The sequence below is a fragment of the Engraulis encrasicolus genome, chromosome 2 (genome assembly GCF_034702125.1).
Source record: "Engraulis encrasicolus isolate BLACKSEA-1 chromosome 2, IST_EnEncr_1.0, whole genome shotgun sequence".
Taxonomy (NCBI): domain Eukaryota; kingdom Metazoa; phylum Chordata; class Actinopteri; order Clupeiformes; family Engraulidae; genus Engraulis; species Engraulis encrasicolus.
In genome coordinates, this window is record NC_085858.1 from 55,034,704 (window position 1) to 55,057,327 (window position 22,624).

Consider the following 22,624-nt stretch of genomic DNA (forward strand, 5'->3'; position numbering starts at 1 on the left):
AACAAAAACCCCAATAAAAATAAGGTACATGAATGGTAGGTATGTACAGATTTTTTTCTCTCGCTCTCTCTCAGGGAAAGTATAGGGAAAAAAGGAAAGACATATTTACAACTGGAACCTGTGTGTTTCTACGAGAAACAAACACATCTACAATATTTACACACTTTTTGTGGACTTTATGCTTTTTTCCTGTCATTTCAGAGGGTCAGTTTGCACTGAAAGGCTGTTGCAATGCCTACAAATAATTTACAAGGTTCCCTCTTGCCAAAGTAACGGAAAAGCAGATGGGCCAAGTGACAAGATAATAACAACAGTTAAAAAAACAAAACAAAACGAAACAAAGCGAAAAAACAGCAAGAAACAGTGACATATTTTTTCGAGACAAGTCAGTGACAGCCGACCTATTTCGGACACACTTGGTGACATGGCCTGAGCACATAAGTTGGTTCAGGTGCAGACGTACAGCCAGCCTGCCTGGCCGCCACACCTGCCTGGCCGCCACACCTGCCACAGGGAGCTCTCTCTGGGACGCATCATCAGATGAGCACAAAATTCTGTACAACCAATTCCGCAGAATGTGCGGAAAAATCCTTAAAATGTCAATCTTATACACAAAACCTCACCCGCCCATATCCCCCTCCCCTCCCCTGCAATGAAAAACACCATTTCACACACATTCGCTCAACACACACACAGACACACGCACAAACACGCCCACACATTTGCATCAGGGATAAATAAAAGGTAAAAATGAATATTTCCAACTTGGTCCATTAAAAGGGATAATTTGATTTCTTTTCTTCCTTCAGTAACCTGCTACCAAATGTTTAAAAAGGCTGTAAAATGATTCTTTCTGCCGGGTTATAGGATTTAAAACAAATAAAATATATATTTACAAAAAAACAAAACAATTGAAATCTACTAGTCTTAGTATTCACTGTCATCAATGAAAGTCAACGTTACTTGTTCTGTATATTGTTCCTGCACAAAACCAAACTTGTGTTTTACGATTTGGGAGTGGAAGCAATTTCAAATACTAGCCTACTGAGAGGGAAGTATGCAAAATCAGTACTACTGAAGGCGTTGGGGAAACTACATTCTCTCACACGCACACCTTTTAATGTGTGTGTATCGCAGTTCATGGCAAACAATAACACCCTTGAGGAGTGCAGGGATGGGATCATCAAACTACTAATAATGCTGAAGATTAAACCCTTAAAACTTTAAAACTATGTCACAAACTCACATCTGAACATGAACACACCTGTGCTCACCTCTCCAAATGTCGTACATTATTCGAAAATGTACCTTTAAAGCAGCCAGCGTTTAAATGCTGTCTGCATCAACAGCCCTTGGGCCTGCTATGTATCACTCTGCCCTGTGACAGCTGTGCGCTCGGAGGTGTAAGCACTTAAAACAAGATCAAAAATAAAATGATAATAATTTTTTAAAAAGCCAACGAAGACATCTGTCTGTGGGAATAAAACATACTCCGGTGTGCCGCTAACTAACTGGGCTACAGAACTATAGAAAGCAGCGTGTGGCATTGTTCTGTTTAGACAAAATCTGGTCATTAGTGCATAACGATAATATAATTGGATAAAAAAATACCCCACAAAACAGAGGAACGCAAACATTAAAAGGGCATAAGAACACTGGGGAGCTGAACCTCTATCTGTCTCTCTCTCTCTCTCTCTCTCTCTCTCTCTCTCTCTCTCTCACACACACACACACACACACACACACACACACACACACACACACACACACACACACACACACACACACACACACACACACACACACACACACACACACACACACACACACATCCAATACTGCAGCAAGAAGAGAAGAAACTGTAGAAGCCGGACTGGGATGAAATTCTTGTTGAGCAAAAGTCAGCTCTCTGGTATCACGGGACCCTTTGGAAGAGAAGACCACACAGAGCCGAGCCGAGCTGAGCCGAGCCCCTCTCAAAAAATGAACTGCGCAAGAGGCCCCTTCTTGGGTCGGGTGTTGCTTGTACACACACACACACACACACATACACACGAACGCACACACACACCGACACGCATGAACGCACAAACACACACGTCACTAGTCAGTCCGAGTGGGTGATTGCGTGCGTTGACCACTTCAGCTTCCATTACGTAAGCGGAGGCCGACACTGTAACTGCCATGGGGGCTGTAGCTGTAGTAGGCGTGTGGCTTTGCCTTGAGGAAGGGCACGAGGTCTGCAGCTCGGTCAGAGTTCTACCAGCAGCTGAGTAGCCTGAGGCCAGAGAATATGAGAAGCACAGTTTCATTTTTTCCCTGTTTTTGAGATCGTTTCCTTTACGGTGGATGTGCGAGTTGGAAAGTTGGAAGGGGTGGAGGGTGGGGGGCGTGATCTCAATGCTGCGAGGCAGTGCTAACCAGGCAGGGGAAGGGAAGATGGGTATCTGGTCTGAGTGTGTGTGTGTGTGTGTGTGTGTGTGTGTGAGCAAGAGAGTATGTGTGTGCGTATGACTGCGGTAACACTTGTGTCCGTCTCCACCCCCGTCCCTGTGGCCTCCCCTCTCCCCCTTAGTTGAGGGTTCCTCTGCAGTTCTCGGTGCCACACAGACAGGGGATCTTGTTCTCCTCGATGGGGAACTTGTAGTCGTAGGTGATCTCCTCGTTGATGCCGATGGGCTGCTTGGAGTAGATGACAATCTTCTTCTGGGACTCGATGGTGATCACCTTGGCGTAACAGTTGGGCTGCGAGAGGAAGAGAAAGAGATTAAGAAAAGGATAAGAAAAAGAAAGATAGCTACAGTACCGTAGAGTAGCATTATGCGCCTCCTGGTCTGAATGGGATATGGTGTCTAGAAACTAGAGGTGTAGATAATCATCCATTTGCATCAATCCTACAGCTGGCGATTCAATGAATCGATACATCCATAAGAGAGTCCATTAATCGGTTTTCTTGTTACTTTTGTGTAGAAAAATTATTATCTTGTATAATTGTTTCTTTATATGTTGTTTCATTCTGTCTGTTCCTTTTGTATTACACTCTGCTACCCTAGATGATTTCACCAGGGAACTATGTGGTTAGGATGCTACATTTAAATGTTGCCTCGGATGAGAAACAATGTGCTGTAATATGATTTTCCATCCCTGTGTTTCCATTAAAAAGCAACCTTCATGGGAGGAGAGACAGAGAGACGAAAGACGCCAAGTAAGGACAATGTTGTCCAGGCATCTCACTCTCTCTCCTTTCGCGAAAGTCAATTGTAAACCTGATCTGATTGTCGTGTCTAGTTGTATTAATATGTTTTCTTGTTATTACTGCACTCATTTTATTTTGCTCATGCAGCAATAATAATACTGTGAGAGTAATAACAATGTTCTTCTAATAAAATTCAAGCAGATATTTCTGCTTTTGTTAATTTATTTTAACTTTTGCACACAAACCAAGCCTGAATTGAATTGAATGGAATCGTGGAACATTCTTAAGCATCAAAAATAATCAAATCATTGGCCTAAGAAATTGATATTGAATTGAATCGCCATGAAGGCCATGATTTTACACCCTTACCAGGAACATACCTACCAAAAAACTAACATAGACATAATAGACATAGCAAGACAGATCAAATATTTTGCACACATCAGCATACAACATATTACAAACATTAACTTGTGTGTGAGCGTGAGGTAGTGACTGCAGTCATTAAATCGTTCAAAAGAGCCAATAAACCAACAAGCCGTAAAAAATGTGTGACAGTAGAGGTGCTCCGATTGCTCGGCTGCCGATCATGACCGGCCGATAATGGCCAAAAATAGCCTGATCGGTGATCGGAAAAACATGCCGATCAATAAACCGATCGAGAGATATTAAATTCCTCACGCAACCATTTGCCTTTACACCTGGCGCTGCATGTAGGCGCTGGCTCTGCACAGCTGCAACTGCACCAAAAGAAGGCATCTTTGCTTGTCTATAACTTTTCGCCATTCCCCCCTTCATTTCCACCATTCATAACCATATCTGCATCAACAATGATCTGATTTTCCGATCCATGCGCCGTTTACCTGAGTGACAATGTAATTTGCGATTGAGTACTCGCCAGTGAGCCATGTTACGTTATAACCTGTGTAGTTGCCTTGGTCAGCACGCGACAACTTCACGTTGTCAGCACAAACATGTCAATTATTGTTTTCAAAGTTGTAATTGGCAGTCAGTCGATTAGTTTGATAGTCGCTGAAACACCAAACGGCGACAGATGTGGTTAAAACTTGAGAGAGAGATTCAGAACGGTAGTGGAGCACTGCAACTGTGGACGGTGACAGAGAGGGGAGGGGCTCTCCTCACGAGGCTGCTCATTTAAAGCGACAGGTTGTTTTTTTCTCGTATGTGGAAGACTATTTGATGTAGGCCTAATGTTTCAGTTTCAATTCAATCTTAAATAGTTTACCGGTAGTTATTCTATGCAATAACTTATACATTGATTAATACTGTAGACTGTATTACCAACACTATTCTGAAAGATAATAATAATAATAATAATAATAATAATAATAATAATAGCCTAATAATAGACATGTGCAAATTAAGATTGATTGGTTTATGGGCAGAAATGGTATTCAATAAGGATAATTAATAGGCTATTAAAAAAATAGGAAATCATTTTTGTGATCGGCAATGATCGGTAATCGGCAGATAAAGATTTTTGGTGATCGGTATCGGTGATCGGACCCAAAAAATGGTGATCGGAGCACCTCTATGTGACAGGCCAATAAAAGTGTGTATTTTTTATTAGGGATTTACGGCCAGTAGGACGTAGATCTGGTTAGGTGTGGAACGGTATGTAGACCTTGGACTTGAAATGTGTGACCTTGACTTCTCACCCATGAACTCAAATTAGGAGACATTAACCAACACTTGACCTTGATAAGGCTGCGACCTTAAGAGGACATGCGATAGTGATATGAGAGCTGACCTGATTGCAACAGAGAGCTCGGCAGGGATAGGCATGCAGTCAAGGACATGTCTGAGCACACTGTGCACCTGGAAGCCTGTGTGCTAGGGTTCAATGTGTGTGTGTGTGTGTGTGTGTGTGTGTGTGTGTGTGTGTGTGTGTGTGTGTGTGTGTGTGTGTGTGTGTGTGTGTGTGTGTGTGTGTGTGTGTGTGTGTGTGTGTGTGTGTGGTAGCATAGCAATCTGGAGGAGGTGCCATCAATATCTCTAAACATGCTGACATTAGCCATGATGCAGGTCTACCTTTGACAAGCCTTACCCTTAAACACCAGCGTAATGTACTGCATAGGCCTACATGTGTCTGACCAATCCTTACTGGCCGTCATGATATGATTTCCTAGCCTAACCTCTCCCTGCACCTCTATCCATGGCTGACGTGCACTTGAGTAAGGCACTTCACCTCATATTTCTCCAGGCACTGTAACCAATATCCTGCAAATAACTGAGTCGCTTTGGATAAGTGTATTGTAGCATAATAATGTAATGTGATTCAGTTATGAGTCCTCTGTGGTGAGACGCAAATTAAAGTATTAAAGTATGCTTCTGTGTGTGTGGGAGGGCGGCGGGGTGGGGGCGACTCACCGTGCAGCAGTGGTTGATGAAGCGAGCCAGGTTTCCGCACTTGGTGGCGTCGATGATGGTGTCGTGGTCGACCCTAAACAGGTAGCTGCTACCGATGCCTTCCTGTGCGTACTTCTTCTCACGGTGATCAGCCACCATCTGCGGGATCACAAATCACAAAGGGTTAAAACACAAACACACTTCGACACAGACACACTTGCAGATACAGAAGCACACTGACACATATGCAGACGCAAACACTGGCACAGACACACATGCAGATACACAAAGACTCCAGCACAGACCCACATGCAGATACACAAAGACTCCAGCACAGACCCACATGCAGATGCACAAGCCCACACTGGCACAGGCACAGACATGCATGCATACATACAGACACAGGCACACGCACAGACACATGGAAGCGAGACAATAACAGAAGTGCAATGATTCATCTTCAGATCAAAACCAGCGTATGCTAGTCCAGACATCCTAAGTTCAAACAGAGTTAAAGCTCCCATACAGTGCATGAACAGTGTTACACGTTTAACAACTCATATGCTTTACTGCTTCCACATACTATCCACATCCTACCCTACTCATAGGTTCATGGGTTTGTGTTTGTTATACAGTATATATGAAGGGTGTTATTTCTTGAGTAGTAATTGCCTGTTACAGTCAAACTTGTGTCCATCATTGTTGTTCTTTTTGCTTGTTTTTTTTGTTTGAGCGTTATGCATTTAAATGCTTCTGTAGTTGATTTAAGTGCACATCATTTATACATCTGTTGCGTTAATGTATGTACAGTACAGCACAGAAGTGTGATTACTGTTTGTGTGCTGGACTCTATGTTGTTCCTTATGTGAAGGCAGGGTATTGTAATTGGCAGTGTGTTGTTCTTCATGTGAAGGTAGGACATTGGGTAGCCGTGGCTAAATGGTTGCAGGTCCAAATCCCACCCTTCGACTCCTTACCACACCCCATGGCTGAGGTACTCTTGAGTTAGGCACCTAACCCATACATCCTGTAAGTCGCTTAGTATAAAAGCGTAAGCTAAGTGTAATGTAATGTTTTTTTAATACATATATTTTGGTGCTTTTTATGCCTTTATTATGACAGGATAGTTACAGAGGGACAGGAAATGAGCGGGGAGAGAGATAGGGAAGGTTTGGCAAATGACCTCGGACCGGAATCGAACCCTGGTCGCCGGTGTAATAGTTGAGTGCCCAGCCGATTGAGCCATGGCTGGGCTTAACGCAATGTATTATAGTGATTGGCTGAGGCTGCAGGTTTACCTGTCTGATGTTCTGGCCGACGTATTCGATGACCATCTCGTCCGCCGCAATGGGCTCCATGGCAAACAGACCCCATTCGTGGATACGACTGCGTCCAAAACGCAACTTCTTTTTCCGGAACTGTACACACACACAGAGACACACACACACACAGAAGATAGACATGGCTTAACATCCTCCTGAGATAAGTCCCCAGCTGTATGGTCTTGGAGCTTTGCAAAACATTTATTTAATCTTCCCCGCCAACCTTGGCTTCGTAGCCCCTTAGCGCACACTGTTCCACTACCGGAACGTTGAAATAGTCACTTAAAACAAAACATGTTACGACCATAGCGCTCCACCGCTATGACGGTGCACAAGGCCTTTAGTAATACATTACAACTTGGTCATTGGCATTCTGTTAACCGCTCATTTATAACAGGGTCCGTGTCTTAAGGGGTTAATGACCTTTGGTTGACACACACTACATGTCTCACAGACTCACCCAGCACCAGGGACGATTTCTTGGAACCCATTTAAGGTAAAAACCTACAGACTAATGGACTCCTGTGATCCTGTGGAGTGGACGTGCGTTTTCAACGTCTATTCACTGTTCTACATCAGTGTTCCGGGACGTGAGTGAGCACTACTTGAGTAAACTTCCTGGCTATGAATAGATAAAGGCTCAATGAGGTGGGTGATTTGTGAACCGGGGGGAAGGTCGTGGAGGGAGGTCGTTGAAACTTCGTCAAGGGGCGAAGAGTGCTTGCTTGCACATGGATACACACTGACTTGCTCCGAAAACGTAGCCTTCTCGCATGTTTGGTAAACAGTGTGACTACACGCCTAATGCATTCCCAATAGAAGTCCCATCTAAGTCTTATCAAGATGTATGAAGGTTGCACTGACTTGCCCCACAAACAAAATGTCATGTTTGGATTAGACCAAGACCAAGACGATGCTCGATTTCCTCTAAATTGGTTCATCATCAATGCTATCTAGTAGCTCTGTAATAGCAGTTAAACTACTTTGTTTACACTTTTTTAAAAAGGTACACTGTGCAGGAAATGGCCATAAAAGGTACTGCAACTATGCTGCTCATTGAAACTGAGTTGCCTATTTGCAAATTTGATCTTTTCATGAAAGTTTACCAAGTAATAAACTAATATTTTATAGTATGGCCCGTTTTTGCAGCTAAAAATGCCTATTTCTGGAAATTCGAAATGGCGGACCATGGAGAAGATCCCCCTTTTCACGTATAAAAAGTGCAATTTTTCCAGTCATAATGAATACTCAGAATTTGATGGTGGTGGTAAGTATTCATGAAAAAGGTAACATTAGTGAATGGGTAGCATGAATTCTGGAAATAAACAACTAAAAATCGTACAAAAAGGTTACATGGAGTCGTGATGAGCAATGTTTGTACTACTCCCTTGAAACCAAGACAAAGGTTACTGGGCAGAAGTTCACTGTATGAGCATTCAATATCGAACCAGTTAACCAGCTAAGAAGGTTCACCATCAATGTCTCACTGACTGGCATTTGCACATACTCAACACGTTGAACCCAATTACAATAGCATTAGTATGTATGTAATTTGCACAATATTTAAAATGTGCAAGCATGTGATAACTAAATGTCTTCTCTTCAGAAAAACGCCTTCACTGGCAGTCTGCGCTTTGGCACACCGACTGATACCTGTAATCTACGGCCTTCTCAATAGCTCCTCTGTTCCCCAACCCCGGCATGAACTCTTATGTCTGGGTGCTGCTCACAGGTTAATGATTATTGTGGGAGACAACAGAAAGCCAGATGTCTCAAAAATCAAAAGAGAGAGAGAGAGAGAGAGAGAGAGAGAGAGAGAGAGACAGAGACAGAGAGAGAGAGAGAGAGAGAGAGAGAGAGACAGAGACAGAGACAGAGAGAGAGAGAGAGAAAGAAAGAAAATAAAACACAGACTACAAAGTAACGATGAAGGCAAGATCTCAACATCTGAAACAAATACCGAAAATAATACTTTGATCCACGCCCAAAGTGGCTGTACAATCTCCAATCATGCACTCAACATAACCTAGCACAGAGCTTTGAACTAATGTAAACAACCTGCTGCTAGCTGCATTGTTTGTCTCCCTGCGCTCTGCTGTTTTGGCATGTATACAAACAATGGATTTATTAAAAAGAAGAAGAAGAAAAAAAAGATTGAGTCTCAGCAGCGGACAATAAACACGAGTGTAGGCTGCTTCAAACCAGTTTCCTCTTTAACCAGCAAGGATCTCTGAGCTAAGCATCACATAGGCGTTTATCAGCACACATGGCTGGGAATAGACTGGGAGAGAGGTTATATTAGGTTGGCCTTTTAGGCTATTGTTGGTGCTGTGACTCACAGTATGAGCTCAATGGCGGACTATTTGGGGAGAGAATGGGTTTCGGGTTGTATTCAAGATGGGGAGTATTAGTGGGTGGGTGATGGCAGAAAGTTTTCATTCCAGTGTGTGTGTGTGTGTGTGTAAAGTAGCGCTAGTCTAGACGTAGGGCTTAAAAAGGAGCTCTTGTAGACATATTGAGGCAGTGGCCAGTGGCATCCCAGCATGCCGTGCTGTACCTTGAGCTGGTTGAGCTTGAGCAGGTCTGAGTCCATGACGGCCTGCGTTCCGATGGCACTTAGCAGGCGCCGTTGCTCTGATCGCCTCTCCGACAGCAGGCGGTTGGATCCCTGAAACCACAATAATAATTAACATCATTATCATCACTATAATTATCACTATTTTCACCATCATCACCTACTGTACAGGTGGCTGGAACCCTGAGACCACAATCACAATCACAATCATCATCATCATCAATATAACCTAAACCAAATAGATTATTGGTAGTGTTTATCCATCAGTTACTTTGTTAACAAAATGACCCATTCAAGCGTGTCCAACAATAGTAATTCATATGTTTTGAATAGTGCTTTTCATGGTACTCAAATGATCTTATTTTATGATATCCATAAATATGGTAAATATAAGGTCAATATTTAAATATTATACTACTACGTAAATTATGATCATTTGCACGTGTAAGTCAAGGGTGAATTGAAGGTTGCACCACAGTAATCCATTTTGGTTATAATTACTACCTCCTCCGCCAAAAAGGTTATGTTTTTGTTTGTCTGTTTGTTTGTCTGTCAGCAGGATAGCTTGAAATGTTATGAATGGATTTTATTACAGCAGAACCTCAACAGCAACCATCTGAGTCTAGTAATCAGGGCTGGTTCATCAATCAGGCTTACCCCTTAAGTGTCTCGCTGGTATTTACACCACAGCGCTGCATGCCACAGGCAGCGCTTAGCAACCACCTGGACCGCCCAGCTAAAGCAAACGCTACTGAGGTTTAAGGAGATCTGCGATAACTCGGTCGAGTTGAGACTCTTCTTGCGACGTGACACAAACTTGTTAAGGACAAGGCACAGAGTAGGTTTCGAAACCGATAGGCTGGTTTTAAGATTACAGACTAGGCCTTCTCTATTTAATGAGGTCATTCCATGTCAATTCACATGATTCCCTAGAATCTCCCCAAGGAACCCTCTTCAATTTGCCTGATATTGCACATACAGGTACCTCTCGTTTGGGTGGCAAATTTGATCTTTACATGAAAGTTTACTAAGTAATAAACAAATATTTTCTAGGATGGTCCAAGTACAGTCATTTTTGCAGCTAAAAATTGCTATTTTTGGAAATTCAAAATGGCGGACCATGCAGAAGATCCCCCTTTTCATGTATGAAAAGTGCAATTTTTTCACTCATAATGAATACTTACAATTTGATGCTGGTGGTAAGCATTCATGAAAAAGGTAACATTAGTGAATGGGCAACATGAATTCTGGAAATACACAACTAAAAATCTCACACAGTGTCCCATTAAAAATAGCATAGTTGAACTATTTTTGGATATATTAAGAATTCAAAAAGGGATTTTTAAAAAGTGTGATTGAGAGTTTTGACATTTTGGAGCTTGGATAGTGTGCACACTATTGCTGTTACAATCAATGTTCCATCATATTTGAGAACTATACATTGTATCCAAAAACAAAAAGGGACCTTAAATGACAGCATAGGAGGGACAAAATGACCCCACAGTAGCCCCTACTTCACAGTGGCCCCTACTTCATGCCCCAAATTAACCATGTGGGCACTTGATGACTCAAAAAGAGTGTTTGACCCCATGTACAGAAACACTTTAGCAAACATTTAAGCAGCGAATAACATTGTTTTTCACAACTTTGGAGGGCCCCTTGTCCAAAACCTTAGGTAGGGTGCTAAAACCTTAGGTAGGGTGCTAAAACCTTAGGTAGGGTGCTAAAACCTTAGGTAGGGTGTTCTTTCCGTTGGCACAAAAGGTACCTGTCTGTGAAATAACAGGAACATTGAGGAGGAGGGTCACCTGGGAGGGGCTTGTGAATTTACATAAAATGACCCACAAGTAGTTAGTAAGACATCAAACGAGACGGTGACGTGGTGGGCATCATGTGAAAAGCGGTAAGTGGTAAAAGGGGAACGAGAGAAGCTGGCGCGGTAAATGAGAATAGCACCCCCCCCCCCCCCCCCCCCCCCCAAGAAAGACCAGCTGTAATTTCACCCAAGCTACCTTCAGAGACCTGAAGCAGAACTGAAAGGGCTGCGGTGTGTCTGCGCGCGCGTGCACGCATGGGACTGGGGGTGGTGTGTGTCGTGTTCAGGATTAGGCGATGAGTGTGAGACTGGGAGCTGTACTCTGTATTGACCTCACACTCTACACTTGCTTGAATGTCCTCTTTGTAAGTTGCTTTGGATAAAAGTTTCTGCTAAATGTAATGTCATGTAGATGGTACCGTACGGTATGTGTCAGGGGTGTAAAGGTTGGTACAGTATATGGTAATAAAATTGCATAACCATTTTCTTCCTCAGCACGTGGTTTATTGCACCACAAATCGTCAAAATACAAGCAGAAAAAAAAATGTGCATTCAATACCTTAGCAACAATAGACTCATTTCTCCTTTCAGATCTCGTGGAAACAATCTGTCCGGCAGACATTTGGAAACAAGTGGCTATTTTAGTTTGTTCATGTGCGTTTTGTAACTGTTAAGATGAATATTAAAGCACAACTTTCATTTCAAGACTCTGTCAAGGTGATTTATTATTACATGGGGATTGCGAGTGGAAACTGCTACATTGGGTCGGAGATTTCATCAGTGTAAGAAATAGCACCGTTCGGTACAGCACTGTACTGTACCAAAGGTCTGTTAGTACGGTACAAATACAATACATTGTACCGTTATAGCCTTGTACGTGTGAGAGTGGAGTTGGTATTGGAGTTTGCTGGACTGAAAGTGGTGTAGCGTGCGTTTGGAACTGGGGGAAGGGACAGAAAGTCCAGGCAGGGTGCTGGTCGGGGGCTTACCATGGTGGTGTCACCGAGGGACCTTACACAGAACTGAAAGGGTGCTTTGTGTGTAATGAGTGTGGGTGTGTGTGTGTGAAATTCAGGGGGGCGGGGTAAAGGAGGCCAGGAGTCAGGCTAGTAGGTGCTTATACTGACGTGACATCGCAGCCCCACAGAGGAACTCGAAAGTGAAAGGTTTATTTTGGTGTGTGGCCTTTCGTGTGTGTGTGTGTGTGTGTGTGTGTGTGTGTGTGTGTGTGTGTGTGTGTGTGTGTGTGTGTGTGTGTGTGTGTGTGTGTGTGTGTGTGTGGGGCTGTCCAGGAAAGTCCACAACCAAGACTGAGTGATTCCAGTAATACTGTAATTCCCAAAGAGGGATCTTTGGCAGCGCTTCACTGTTCATGTAGCTGTGCTCGTGCATGTGTTTATGTCAGTGTTTCCCAACCTTTTTTGAGCCAGGGCACACTTTTTCCCTTCAAAAAATCTTGCGGCACACCACCAACCAAAAATGATGAAATAATGAAAACAAATGATAGTAGTCGCCTAACAATAGGTAGCAAAGTTTATCTGGCCCATTGTTGGCCCGATCCTTTTTTCGCGAGTGANAACAGTCGGCCCGATTCTGGCTTTGTCCGCGGCCCGATTCTGGCTTTGTCCGCGGCCCAATAATGGTCCTATTACCGTATGCCGACAGTGTCGGCTCAGTGTTGGCTCAGTTACTGCATGAGACTGACAGTTATTTTCAGTGTCGGCAGAGTGAGTGTTGGCTCAGTTACTGCATGAGACTGACAGTTATTTTCAGTGTCGGCTCAGTGTTGGCAGAGTGTTGGCTCAGTTACTGCATGAAGTGACAGTTATTTTCAGTGTTCTATGAAGTGTTGGCTGAGTCACGGTAACCAGTGTTCCAGCCGAGCCGACTCTCAGCCGACAGTGCCGACATTCTGCCAAGATTGGGCCGACTGTTCTTAACGGTTTTTGCTATAGGCTATAGTCATTCTTATAAAAGTGTCTTGAATAGCAATCAAATAAACACAAAAATTTATTTTTTTAATCATCTTTTAAATTTCCTCTTTCAAATAAAAACTGCACTTAACATGTCCCTTCTTAAGGAAGCTATAAACTTCAAAGTAGGCCTAGGCCTAGGCCTACTAAATTGTTATTCTGTCCAAAAGCATTCTATTTGCAGGAATACAGAAATTAATGCTTATTCTGACAGTAGCAATGATATTTAGGAAAGATTTCACTGTTACAATATGAATAGGCATGTTTAATATCAATCTCTGTTATGCCTTGCAAGTTCAACGCTTGAACGCTTTCTCTGATTGCGTCTCCATCCACAAAACGCACATTGGCCAGGAGTTGCGCATGTAATATCAGCCTCGTCAAGTTGCAACGCAAATTTCTCACGGATACGGATCTTTTCCAAAACCACACTTTCGATGTCAGCAGACATGTCATCAATGTCTGGAAATTGTGTTATTTGAGAGTGGGACTTCGGCTATTTCTTTAACCGCTTCAGGTCCACGCATCTCATTTATAATGGCTTTGCAGGCAGGTAATATTAGCGTCTCTGCCACTTTGTGACTTTTGATTTAGCTACAAGTTCAGCTATGTGGTAGCTAGCTTTAAGGTTCTCTCCTTTACCTTTTTCCCTCATAAATGTTGCTTGGTTCTCTGTTTGCTTACGCAGGCCAACAAAATAGTCTGCACTCTTGTTTTGTGAAGGGTGTTTCGTTTACATACCAAGCACAATGGAATCGGTGCCGTTGCATCCCACGTACAAGTAGCCTACCGGTTGACCTAAATCCAAATGAAATGTAACTGTCTTTGTATTGACTCGAGCTCACGGCACGGCATTTGCCTTTTTTGACAGCTGCTACACCTAGTGATAAGGAATTATTACATGATTAGGACGCCAGTCAATAGCACACATTACATAATGACATATAGGCATTATTTGCTGATAAGAATTATTTTTTTTATTTTTTTTTTAAACAAGAATTTTCCACGGCACACTTGACGATCTCTCACGGCACACTAGTGTGCCGCGGCACAGTGGTTGGGAAACACTGGTTTATGTAAGGTGTATGTGTGTGTGTGTGTGTTGTTGTGTGTGCGTGTCTTCATGTGAGGTATATATGTGTATTCATGTGTATGCATGTGTGGTGTACGCGTGTGTCTGCATGCTGCTTACTGCTGCGTTGAAGCCCAACTCGTGTGTGATCTTCTGGCAGGTCCAGCAGCTACGTCACAGTCGACCTCGTGCACAGTCTCAGGGAGGCCCTGTGTGTGTGTGTGTGTGTGTGTGTGTGTGTGTGTGTGTGTGTGTACACGTCTGTCTGTGCTACTCACTGGTACATCGTAGTCCACATCGTGTGGGGTCTCTGGCAGGTCCAGAATGTGTGTGTGTGTGTGTTTACGCATGGCGGCATGCCAACTCACCACTATGTTGTTACCGACCTTGTGTGCCGCTTCGTAGAGGTCCAGTGTGTGTGTGTGTGTGTGTGTATGCGCGCGTGTGCATGCGCGCGTGTGCCTGCATGCTAACTCACCGAAACGTCGTAGTCGACCTTGTGCGTCTGTGTGCGTCTGTGTGTGTGTGTGTGTGTGTGTGTGTGTGTGTGTGTGTGTGTGTGTGTGTGTGTGTGTACGTGTATGCATGTCTACATGCTAACTCACCACTATGTTGTAGTCAACCTGTGCACTGCTTTGTATAGGTCCAGTGTGTGTGTGTGTGTGTGTGTGTGTGTGTGTGTGTGTGCGCGTGTGTGCGTGTGTGTGTGTGTGTGTGTGTGTGTGCGTGTGTGTGTGTGCGCGTGTGTGCGTGTGTACGATGTATCGGCCCCAACATCGGTAAAGGCCGATTATATTACTTCTCAACACATCGGACATCGGTCCGAATGTTAAAACTGGGCATATGTTATTTTTATATACGTTACGGTTCTTAATCTTATTGGTTCTGATATGTTTTTTAGCACAAGATTGGACTTGACGGTGACTTTCATTGTTTGTCTTCTAGTTTGTCTACATTTTTTAAATCTAATTTTATCACAGGGAGTTAAAACGTTTTTTGGAAATAATAGAGGACATTCAAAATTAAGTTTGCATCATTGTCAGTCTGTATTACATGTTATCTTTTCAAAAAAATACATCGGTATCGGTTAATATCGGTTATCGGGCAAAACCGAATTATCAATATCGGATATCGGCCAAATTTTTTTCACATCGTGCATTCCTAGTGTGTGTGTGTGTGTGTGTGTGTGTGTGTGTGTGTGTGTGTGTGTGTGTGTGTGTGTGTGTGTGTGTGTGTGTGTGTGTGTGTGTGTGTGTGTGTGTGTGTGCGCGACAGTGCGTCCTCCGCATGTCTGCATAATAACTCACCGCTATGTCGTAGTCGAGGTTCTCGTGCGCGGTCTCGGGCAGGTCGAGGTCCAGGTAGACGTCCTTCTCCTTGCGGCTGATGGCGTAGTAGCCCTCGCTCCTGGCACTGCCCGTCACGTGCTCCCGCAGCTGCGTGTCCACCGCCTTCTTCCGGCGCCGCGGGTTCGGCAGGTTGGTCAGTGAACAAAACGTTAAGGCATTCAACCGGTCTCAACGGAGGGGTAGGGGTGGGGGTCACTTCAAAGGAGGAGGAATGTGCGGCATCATGACATTATATTGCATTACGTCGAGCATTACGCATTTGTGTAATCTGAGCCAGACGGACTTAAATTAACGCCATCTATTTTAAGTCATTGGGACAGTCCCCCTTGGAAGAAATTGTATAGGGTGAGCTCAAGGGCAGTGCAGTCATGGGATGAGGTCATGAGGATGTAGGAGAGAGCGCTAGTTAATTATTCCCCCAGACCAGACACAACATTCCTCTTACCGGTACAGGGTTTCAACTGGCGGCCCTTTTGATCTTACAGCAAGACCAGCTCCCTACCAGCCATCACATCATAGCAGCCCCCAAAGCTGATACCACAGCTGCCATCTCGATGATGAGTGTACAGCATGGTTTTGTTATAACTTTTTGCTATCACTGATGTCAACCCAAGCACAGAGGGGCGAAACCCTGGCAGAGAGTTCTCGTCAGGGAGGGTGGGGTGGAATAGCTGAAATGGGCGCTTGTTTTGACGTTTTTAACATTTTTGTGCACAGAGTGAACATGAATTACATTTTGGAATCTCTCCACAGCCTTTCCTCACTCGCTCCACCCGGAACGCCCAGCGAAATCCCCGAAGCAGCAGCCAAGGAGGCGGTACAACCCCCCAGGACACGGACACACACACACACACACACACGGACACACACACGCACACACACACACGGACACACACACGCGTACACACACGCGCACACACACGCGCACACACACGCGCACACACACACACACTCCTGATCTCTCTCTTTCCAAAAGTTAATCTGAGCGTGTTCCTATCTGCCATGCACATCGGTTCCTTCCCACCATTTTATCTAATCCAATATATCAATGTGTATAATAAGACATTTACACAACTAGCACACACGCATGCACACACCATATACAACTAGGACTTCTATTCCCTGCAGTGCATGCCTGCTGTCTGTCTGATTTATCGCCCTTTCTGTTTTTCCTCTCCTCCCTCTAAGTTCTGTTGTCTCCATTTGCAGCTGTGCGTCCTTGCTCCCCTTTCCATTCCATCTGGTAAAATATTGATGTAATTTCCTACTTTCCTGCACCCACTTCCTTGCACAAAAGTGAAAAGCGACACTAAATCTCAGTTCCGAGTCAAATTACTATAGGAGTCGGGTCCAGTAAAGCTGGTCACTCATCTGAATTGTGGTGTTTGACGTAGAGTGTTGAGGCCTGCTGGTTCCTATCTGATTCATATCCTAACTGCACCGTTCTTATCAGAAACTCCCATCCGTGTTTCCCTTGGTCATTGAATTTTGCACCACTTCCCTGTCGTGAGGAAGGATGACCGTTGTATGACACTATATAAACTGTGTGTGACCGCTGTATGTCAGTCGCCACCCCAACAACGGATTAACCTGCTGACGTCAGAAAGAACGCGTACAACACCACCACCTGTATGTGTGTGTGGATGTGCATGGTGAGCGAGATTGAAAGGATATCAGTGTGGGGGACTCAGACACTATAATACTCTATGACGATAGTACACTATTTAAACACTGTGGGTCACCCTCCACCCCACCCCAACACCACCTGTGTGTGTGGATGTGCATGGTGAGCGAGATTGAAAGGATATCAGTGTGGGGGACCCAGTGTGTGTCGTTGAGCCAGTCTGCACTCTGCTCGTTGGTGGTCAGCAGCTTCTCGTAGGTGCTGCACAGCAGCCGCATGTCCTCCCCATCCAGCCCCGAGTTCCAGATGTCGTACAGGATGGTCATCTGCTCGAACTCGCTGCGCAGGTCGTACTTGGGCGGCGGGGGAGGGGGCGGCGAGGGCGAGGGCGAGCGCGGCGCACGCTGCTGTTTGGAGCGGCGCTGCGACGTGGGCGTCAGGCCGGCCTCCTGCAGGAAGAGCCGCTCACTCTTCCGCACGTCCTCCTGCTGCGCGTCCAGAGCGGAGCGGCCAAACAGCTCCTCATCGGAGTCGGACAGCTCGTCAGAGTCGGACAGCTCGCCAGACTCCAGCTGCTCCACGTCCACATCCTCCTCTGGCTCCACATCCTGAGGGGAGAGGGAGGAGGGAGGAAGAGATGGGGAGATAGGGAGATAGGGAGAGAGAGAGAGAGAGGGAGGAAGAGAGAGGAGGAGGTGGTGAGTCAGAAAGACAACATGACACAGGCAGAAAGAGAGAAACAGATGAGGAATGAAGATAGAAAGACAAAGTGACAGGCAGGAAAGAAGAAAGAAGGGAGTGGGGGGGGAGAGAGAGAGAGAGAGAGAGAGAGAGAGAGAGAGAGAGAGAGAGAGAGAGAGAGAGAGAGAGAGAGAGAGAGAGAGAGAGAGAGACGGTCAGCTGTTGACGTGCACAGGCCATACGTAAGTCTAAATGCCACTAGGAAATTGTTCAGAGGATATGGACAAAGTAATCTCATTCACTGACGAGAAAACCATGACCTGTTCTACACTATTGTTTACAAGTATTACCAGTAAACAATGGGTGAATGCTACAGGCAATGAATATGCAGGTCATGGTATTTTCCAGTAATGTTCATTCAATTAATTTCCCCCTAAACATACACAAGTTCTTCCTCCTACTGTGTTCACTGTTCCCTTTCATTGGTTTATTGTTCCTGGCTCACTTCTCTTACGATTAAGTGGTAGCCATTTAGAGTTAGAGTGAAAACCACTTTCATGTTTATTTCCCGACAATGAACATATTTCTGGTTAAGCCTTCTTCTGTGTGTGGAATGATTATTTGATATGCTTGTCATAGCATAACCACCCAAAAAACACTACCAGACTGACACACCTACCGTACCCATATTTATCTATCAGGAAGTTGTGAAACGGTAGGCTACCCAGCAACTGTTACCCAAGGCGAGGAGGGTTTGAGAGATGAGGCAGCTGTTCTGAAGCGGACCTGACACCTACTACGTAAGAGTCATGACTCATCAACAAGAACGCGATCACCTGATAAACTTCCAGCTGATCTGGCTAAACATGGTCTAACCAAAAGCCATATCCGGGGGCCACGGGGAAGGATGTGGTGAAGAGAGAGACACCTACGGCACCAGTGTTTCCCCCAGAATTTTTGTTATTCAAGGTGGTGGGGCGTTAGGGTATATTTTTTTGGTTAAGCAACTTTAGAAATTACATTCACAACATGAAATCTATATCTTTTCAGGGGCCTAGTCAAGGTGGTAGGTGTTTCTTGTCAAGGTGGCCTTAGTAATAAAGTTCTGGGGAAAACACTGACGCGAGAAAGGATGTGGTGAAGAGAAACACCTACGCCACCTACGCCCCCTACGCCTCCCACCAGTAGGGGGCCTCGTACCAACTACACCAACTCACCTCCAGCTTCCTCTTCTTCTGCTTTTTGGTTTCCTTCTCCTTCTGCTTCTTGGCCGGCGTGAGCTCCAGCGACACCTCCGAGTCTTTTCTTCTCCTCTTCTTGTTCTTTCCTGCCGCTGCCTCCAGCTCTGCTTCCCGCGCTGCTGCTGCTGCTGCTGCAGCTTCCCGTGCCGCTGCGGCCGCTGCTCCCTTGCGTTTGGGCCCTGGCGGCGTTCTGGTGGGCGTCAGCTCGGCGGCGTCCAAATGCTGTCCGTAAGGGTCGGCGGCCTCCCCGATCACCTCCTCGGGGGCCTCCAGCAGCAGCAGGGTGGGCTCCTGGTGCTTGCCCAGCGCGGAGCCTCTCCTCTGGGCCGCGGTGGGCGACGGCGTGGGTAGCGGGGCCGGGGGCTTGAAGTAGTTGTGCTCGGTCAGCACCAGCAGGCCTTCGGGGTGCATGGGCGGCTGGAGGAGGGGTGCGGCGGGCGTCCGTCTCGGGGAGAAGAGGAAGTCGTCCTCCTCCAGCTTGTGCTCCTCGGCCTCGTCTGACGTCTCCGTCTCCTCCGAGTCGCCGAGGTCCTCGGGCTCCAGGGTGAGGGCCACGTCGGCCAGCACCGACAGGTCGGGCGTGGGGGCGCCGCCGGTGGAGGAGGCCAGCTGCAGGAGGCTGGACACCCCGAGCTGTTCCCGCAGCCTCAGCCTCTGCTCGCGCTCCCGCTCCTCCAGCTCGTACTCGTCCTCCTCTTCCTCGGGCAGGGACGGGTGAGCGGGCGACGGCGCCGAGAAGCTGGACGTGCGGTTCCTGCCGCGGCCACGGCCCTTGGTGCCCGGGCTGGGCGGCTCCTCGTAGGCCATCCGCACCATGGAGGCGTGGTCCAGGGGGAGGTTCTGGACCGTGCGACATATGGGCGCCGGCTTGGGGACGTCTTTGGCTGCCGCGCCACGCCGCTGCTTGGCAGGAGGGGGCTGGGGGGTGACGGCAGGAGTGGCGCCCTTTTTGGGCTCTTCGGGCCGTAGTGCACGCACCGGCGGGGGCACGGTGAGGACGGTCGTAGCGGTCGGGCTCGGGGAGGGCGCTGGGGACGGGGACAGGGCGCTACCCTCGCCTGGGCGAGATGCGAAGGGCAGGAGCATGGGGGTTTTGTTCGTAGAGGGTGCGACGGGGGACGCTGTGGGTGTGGTGGGGGTGACGGGGGAGGCGGGGGTTGGGGACTCGGGGCCTTGTGCTTTGACTGGTGGGACGGTGGGTGTTGCAGCAGTCTGAGGGCCCGCGGCTGAGGTTGGGGGAGGGGAGAAGGGACCGCTGGGGGGCCGGAAATCTGAGTCCTCCGTGGAGAAGGAGACCTTCCTGCGCTTCTTGAGCGGCGGGAGAAGGACAACGGGGGAAGAGGATCGGGGAGGGGGCATAGGCGGAGATGGGGGCCGCTGGTCCTTTGGTAACGGAGTGATTTCTGATGAACGGGGAGCAGAAAAGAACGAGAGGGGTGGGGGGAGAGAGAGAGAGAGAGAGAGAGAGAGAGAGAGAGAGAGAGAGAGAGAGAGAGAGAGAGAGAGAGAGAGAGAGACAGAGAGAGATTAGGAGTGGTGAACAGTGAGACAGTTTGAGTATGCCAATTCATCATAATATTTGCCAAGATCATCAGATCCAAACTATGTCATCTTCCCATGACTCACCTGGTTTGACCTCAGGAGCAGCAGCAGCTGCAGTTGCAGTGGATTGGTTGACAAGTGCTCGGTCGCTAGGAGACAAAAATAGATTGTGAGCCCACAATGCCAAACAATACACACACACAACACACAATTATCCAGGACAGACGCGGTTCTGTTTTTGACATGCCATCCCCTTAACACAGAGACTGTATTTTTGTTTTGACAGTTTTTATTATATTTTTACAGCATAACTATCTACACAATCTTACTTTTATTTAGGCCCTTTGGTCCCATCAGTGTTTCCCAAACTTTTTTGTCTTGTGTACATCTACTGACATTTGCTGATCAGTTGATTTGCCAGCGCAACTGGATCACATGCCAACATCACATGCCATTGGGAACAGGTGAGGAAGTAAGCTACCCAATTTCACTCAGTTAAATCTTGGACAATCTTTATGCAGCAACATGCAGGAACTTGACTCTGACAGTCGAAATACATGCTTATTCAGTTTCATTGCAACACTGCTAAATAGAGACAATATAGTACGCTTAGATGGCCGCTTCATACGTTTTAACTGGGACACGAGGACAAGGGAGACAGGGAAGTCAACTGAAAGGAAACTTTACAAGGCCATGTATGAAAGACACTTTTGCACACTTTTGAGATACAGTGCTCATGCCAAAAACGATCGGTCTGTATAATCTTGTCCCCACTGTCTTCTGTCTGAGTGTCAACGCTGGATAGCAGTGTTTACTGTTTTATTATTGTTGGTGTCACTGGCTCTGACAACGCACCAGCAGCAGAACGAATGTTTGCAATGTTTCAATAATGCCGTCTCTAGGACATCTTGTGCCCGTGTTTCAAGATTTCCACATCTATGACATCACTACGCCTCTTCCAGAGAGCTGAATGTTACATCGGTCACCTCTACTGGATTATGACGTCATGTACCCACTTACGTACACGTACAAGTACAAGTATACACACAGACACACTTGTTATTATGTGTCATACCCCCCCATACAGAGTTGGAAAACAAAAAGTTAGCAACTAAACTGGTAACTGGTTGAAGAGAATGGCTTTGAGAAGCAGGGTCCTGGTTGGGAATCGCTGCCCTATCGGACAACAGGCCAAACTGTACACAAGCAGATACCTCTCATTCTCCTTCTCGGAGTCCACAGCCATGCTGTCCATGGTGGACTCGTCCATGGTGTCTGGGCCTTCACTCTCCACTTCGGCCCTCACCCCTTCCTCCTCTTCCTCCTCATCTTCATCCTCAGAGGAGGACGATGAAGATAGCGACGAGGAAGAGGAGCTCCCGGAGGAGGACGACAGACTCTCGTCATCGCTGTCCACGCTGACCGCATCATCTGGAACATGAACAACACCATGAATAAGAGCACATCATGGCACCCCCACGTCTTAGTTAAACAGAAACATGCATATGAGAGAGAGAGAGAGAGAGAGAGAGAGAGAGAGAGAGAGAGAGAGAGAGAGAGAGAGAGAGAAAGAGAAAGAGAAAGAGACAGAGACAGAGAGAGACAGACAAGATAGACAGGGAAAAAGAGAGAGACAAAGAGGGACAGAGAAAAGAGCAACAGAGAGGGAGAGAGAAGGAGACAAACAGAGAGAAGAGAGACCCTCTATTAGTTTGGTAAGCCTTGAGGCCAATGGCTTTGGTGAGCATTCTAACAAAATAACCACACTTGCGCGTCTCCTCAACAACACTCATTTGTTTCCTGACAATCAAAACCACATTGGGAGGAGTAGTCACTAACGGAGGTTATAAGAGGTAGAAAAGG

At 46.2% G+C, this 22,624-nt stretch overlaps 1 protein-coding gene across 3 annotated transcripts in view; it reads right to left on the reverse strand.

Moving 5' to 3' along the window:
- Positions 1-1,745: 1,745 nt before the first annotated feature.
- setd1a (SET domain containing 1A, histone lysine methyltransferase) overlaps positions 1,746-22,624 on the reverse strand; it is a 52,038-nt gene continuing 31,159 nt past the window's right edge. For 2 of the 3 annotated variants that reach the window (XM_063191999.1, XM_063192014.1), the window contains exons 13-21: positions 21,976-22,192; positions 20,846-20,910; positions 19,196-20,622; positions 17,482-17,905; positions 15,632-15,810; positions 9,446-9,556; positions 6,865-6,984; positions 5,588-5,725; positions 1,746-2,745 (exon numbers count right to left, since the gene is read on the reverse strand). In XM_063191999.1, the coding sequence (XP_063048069.1) occupies positions 2,572-2,745; positions 5,588-5,725; positions 6,865-6,984; positions 9,446-9,556; positions 15,632-15,810; positions 17,482-17,905; positions 19,196-20,622; positions 20,846-20,910; positions 21,976-22,192 (2,855 nt within the window). In that variant the 3' untranslated portion in view covers positions 1,746-2,571. The remainder of the gene's footprint in view (positions 2,746-5,587; positions 5,726-6,864; positions 6,985-9,445; positions 9,557-15,631; positions 15,811-17,481; positions 17,906-19,195; positions 20,623-20,845; positions 20,911-21,975; positions 22,193-22,624) is intronic. The other variant, XM_063192005.1, reaches the window with a different exon arrangement.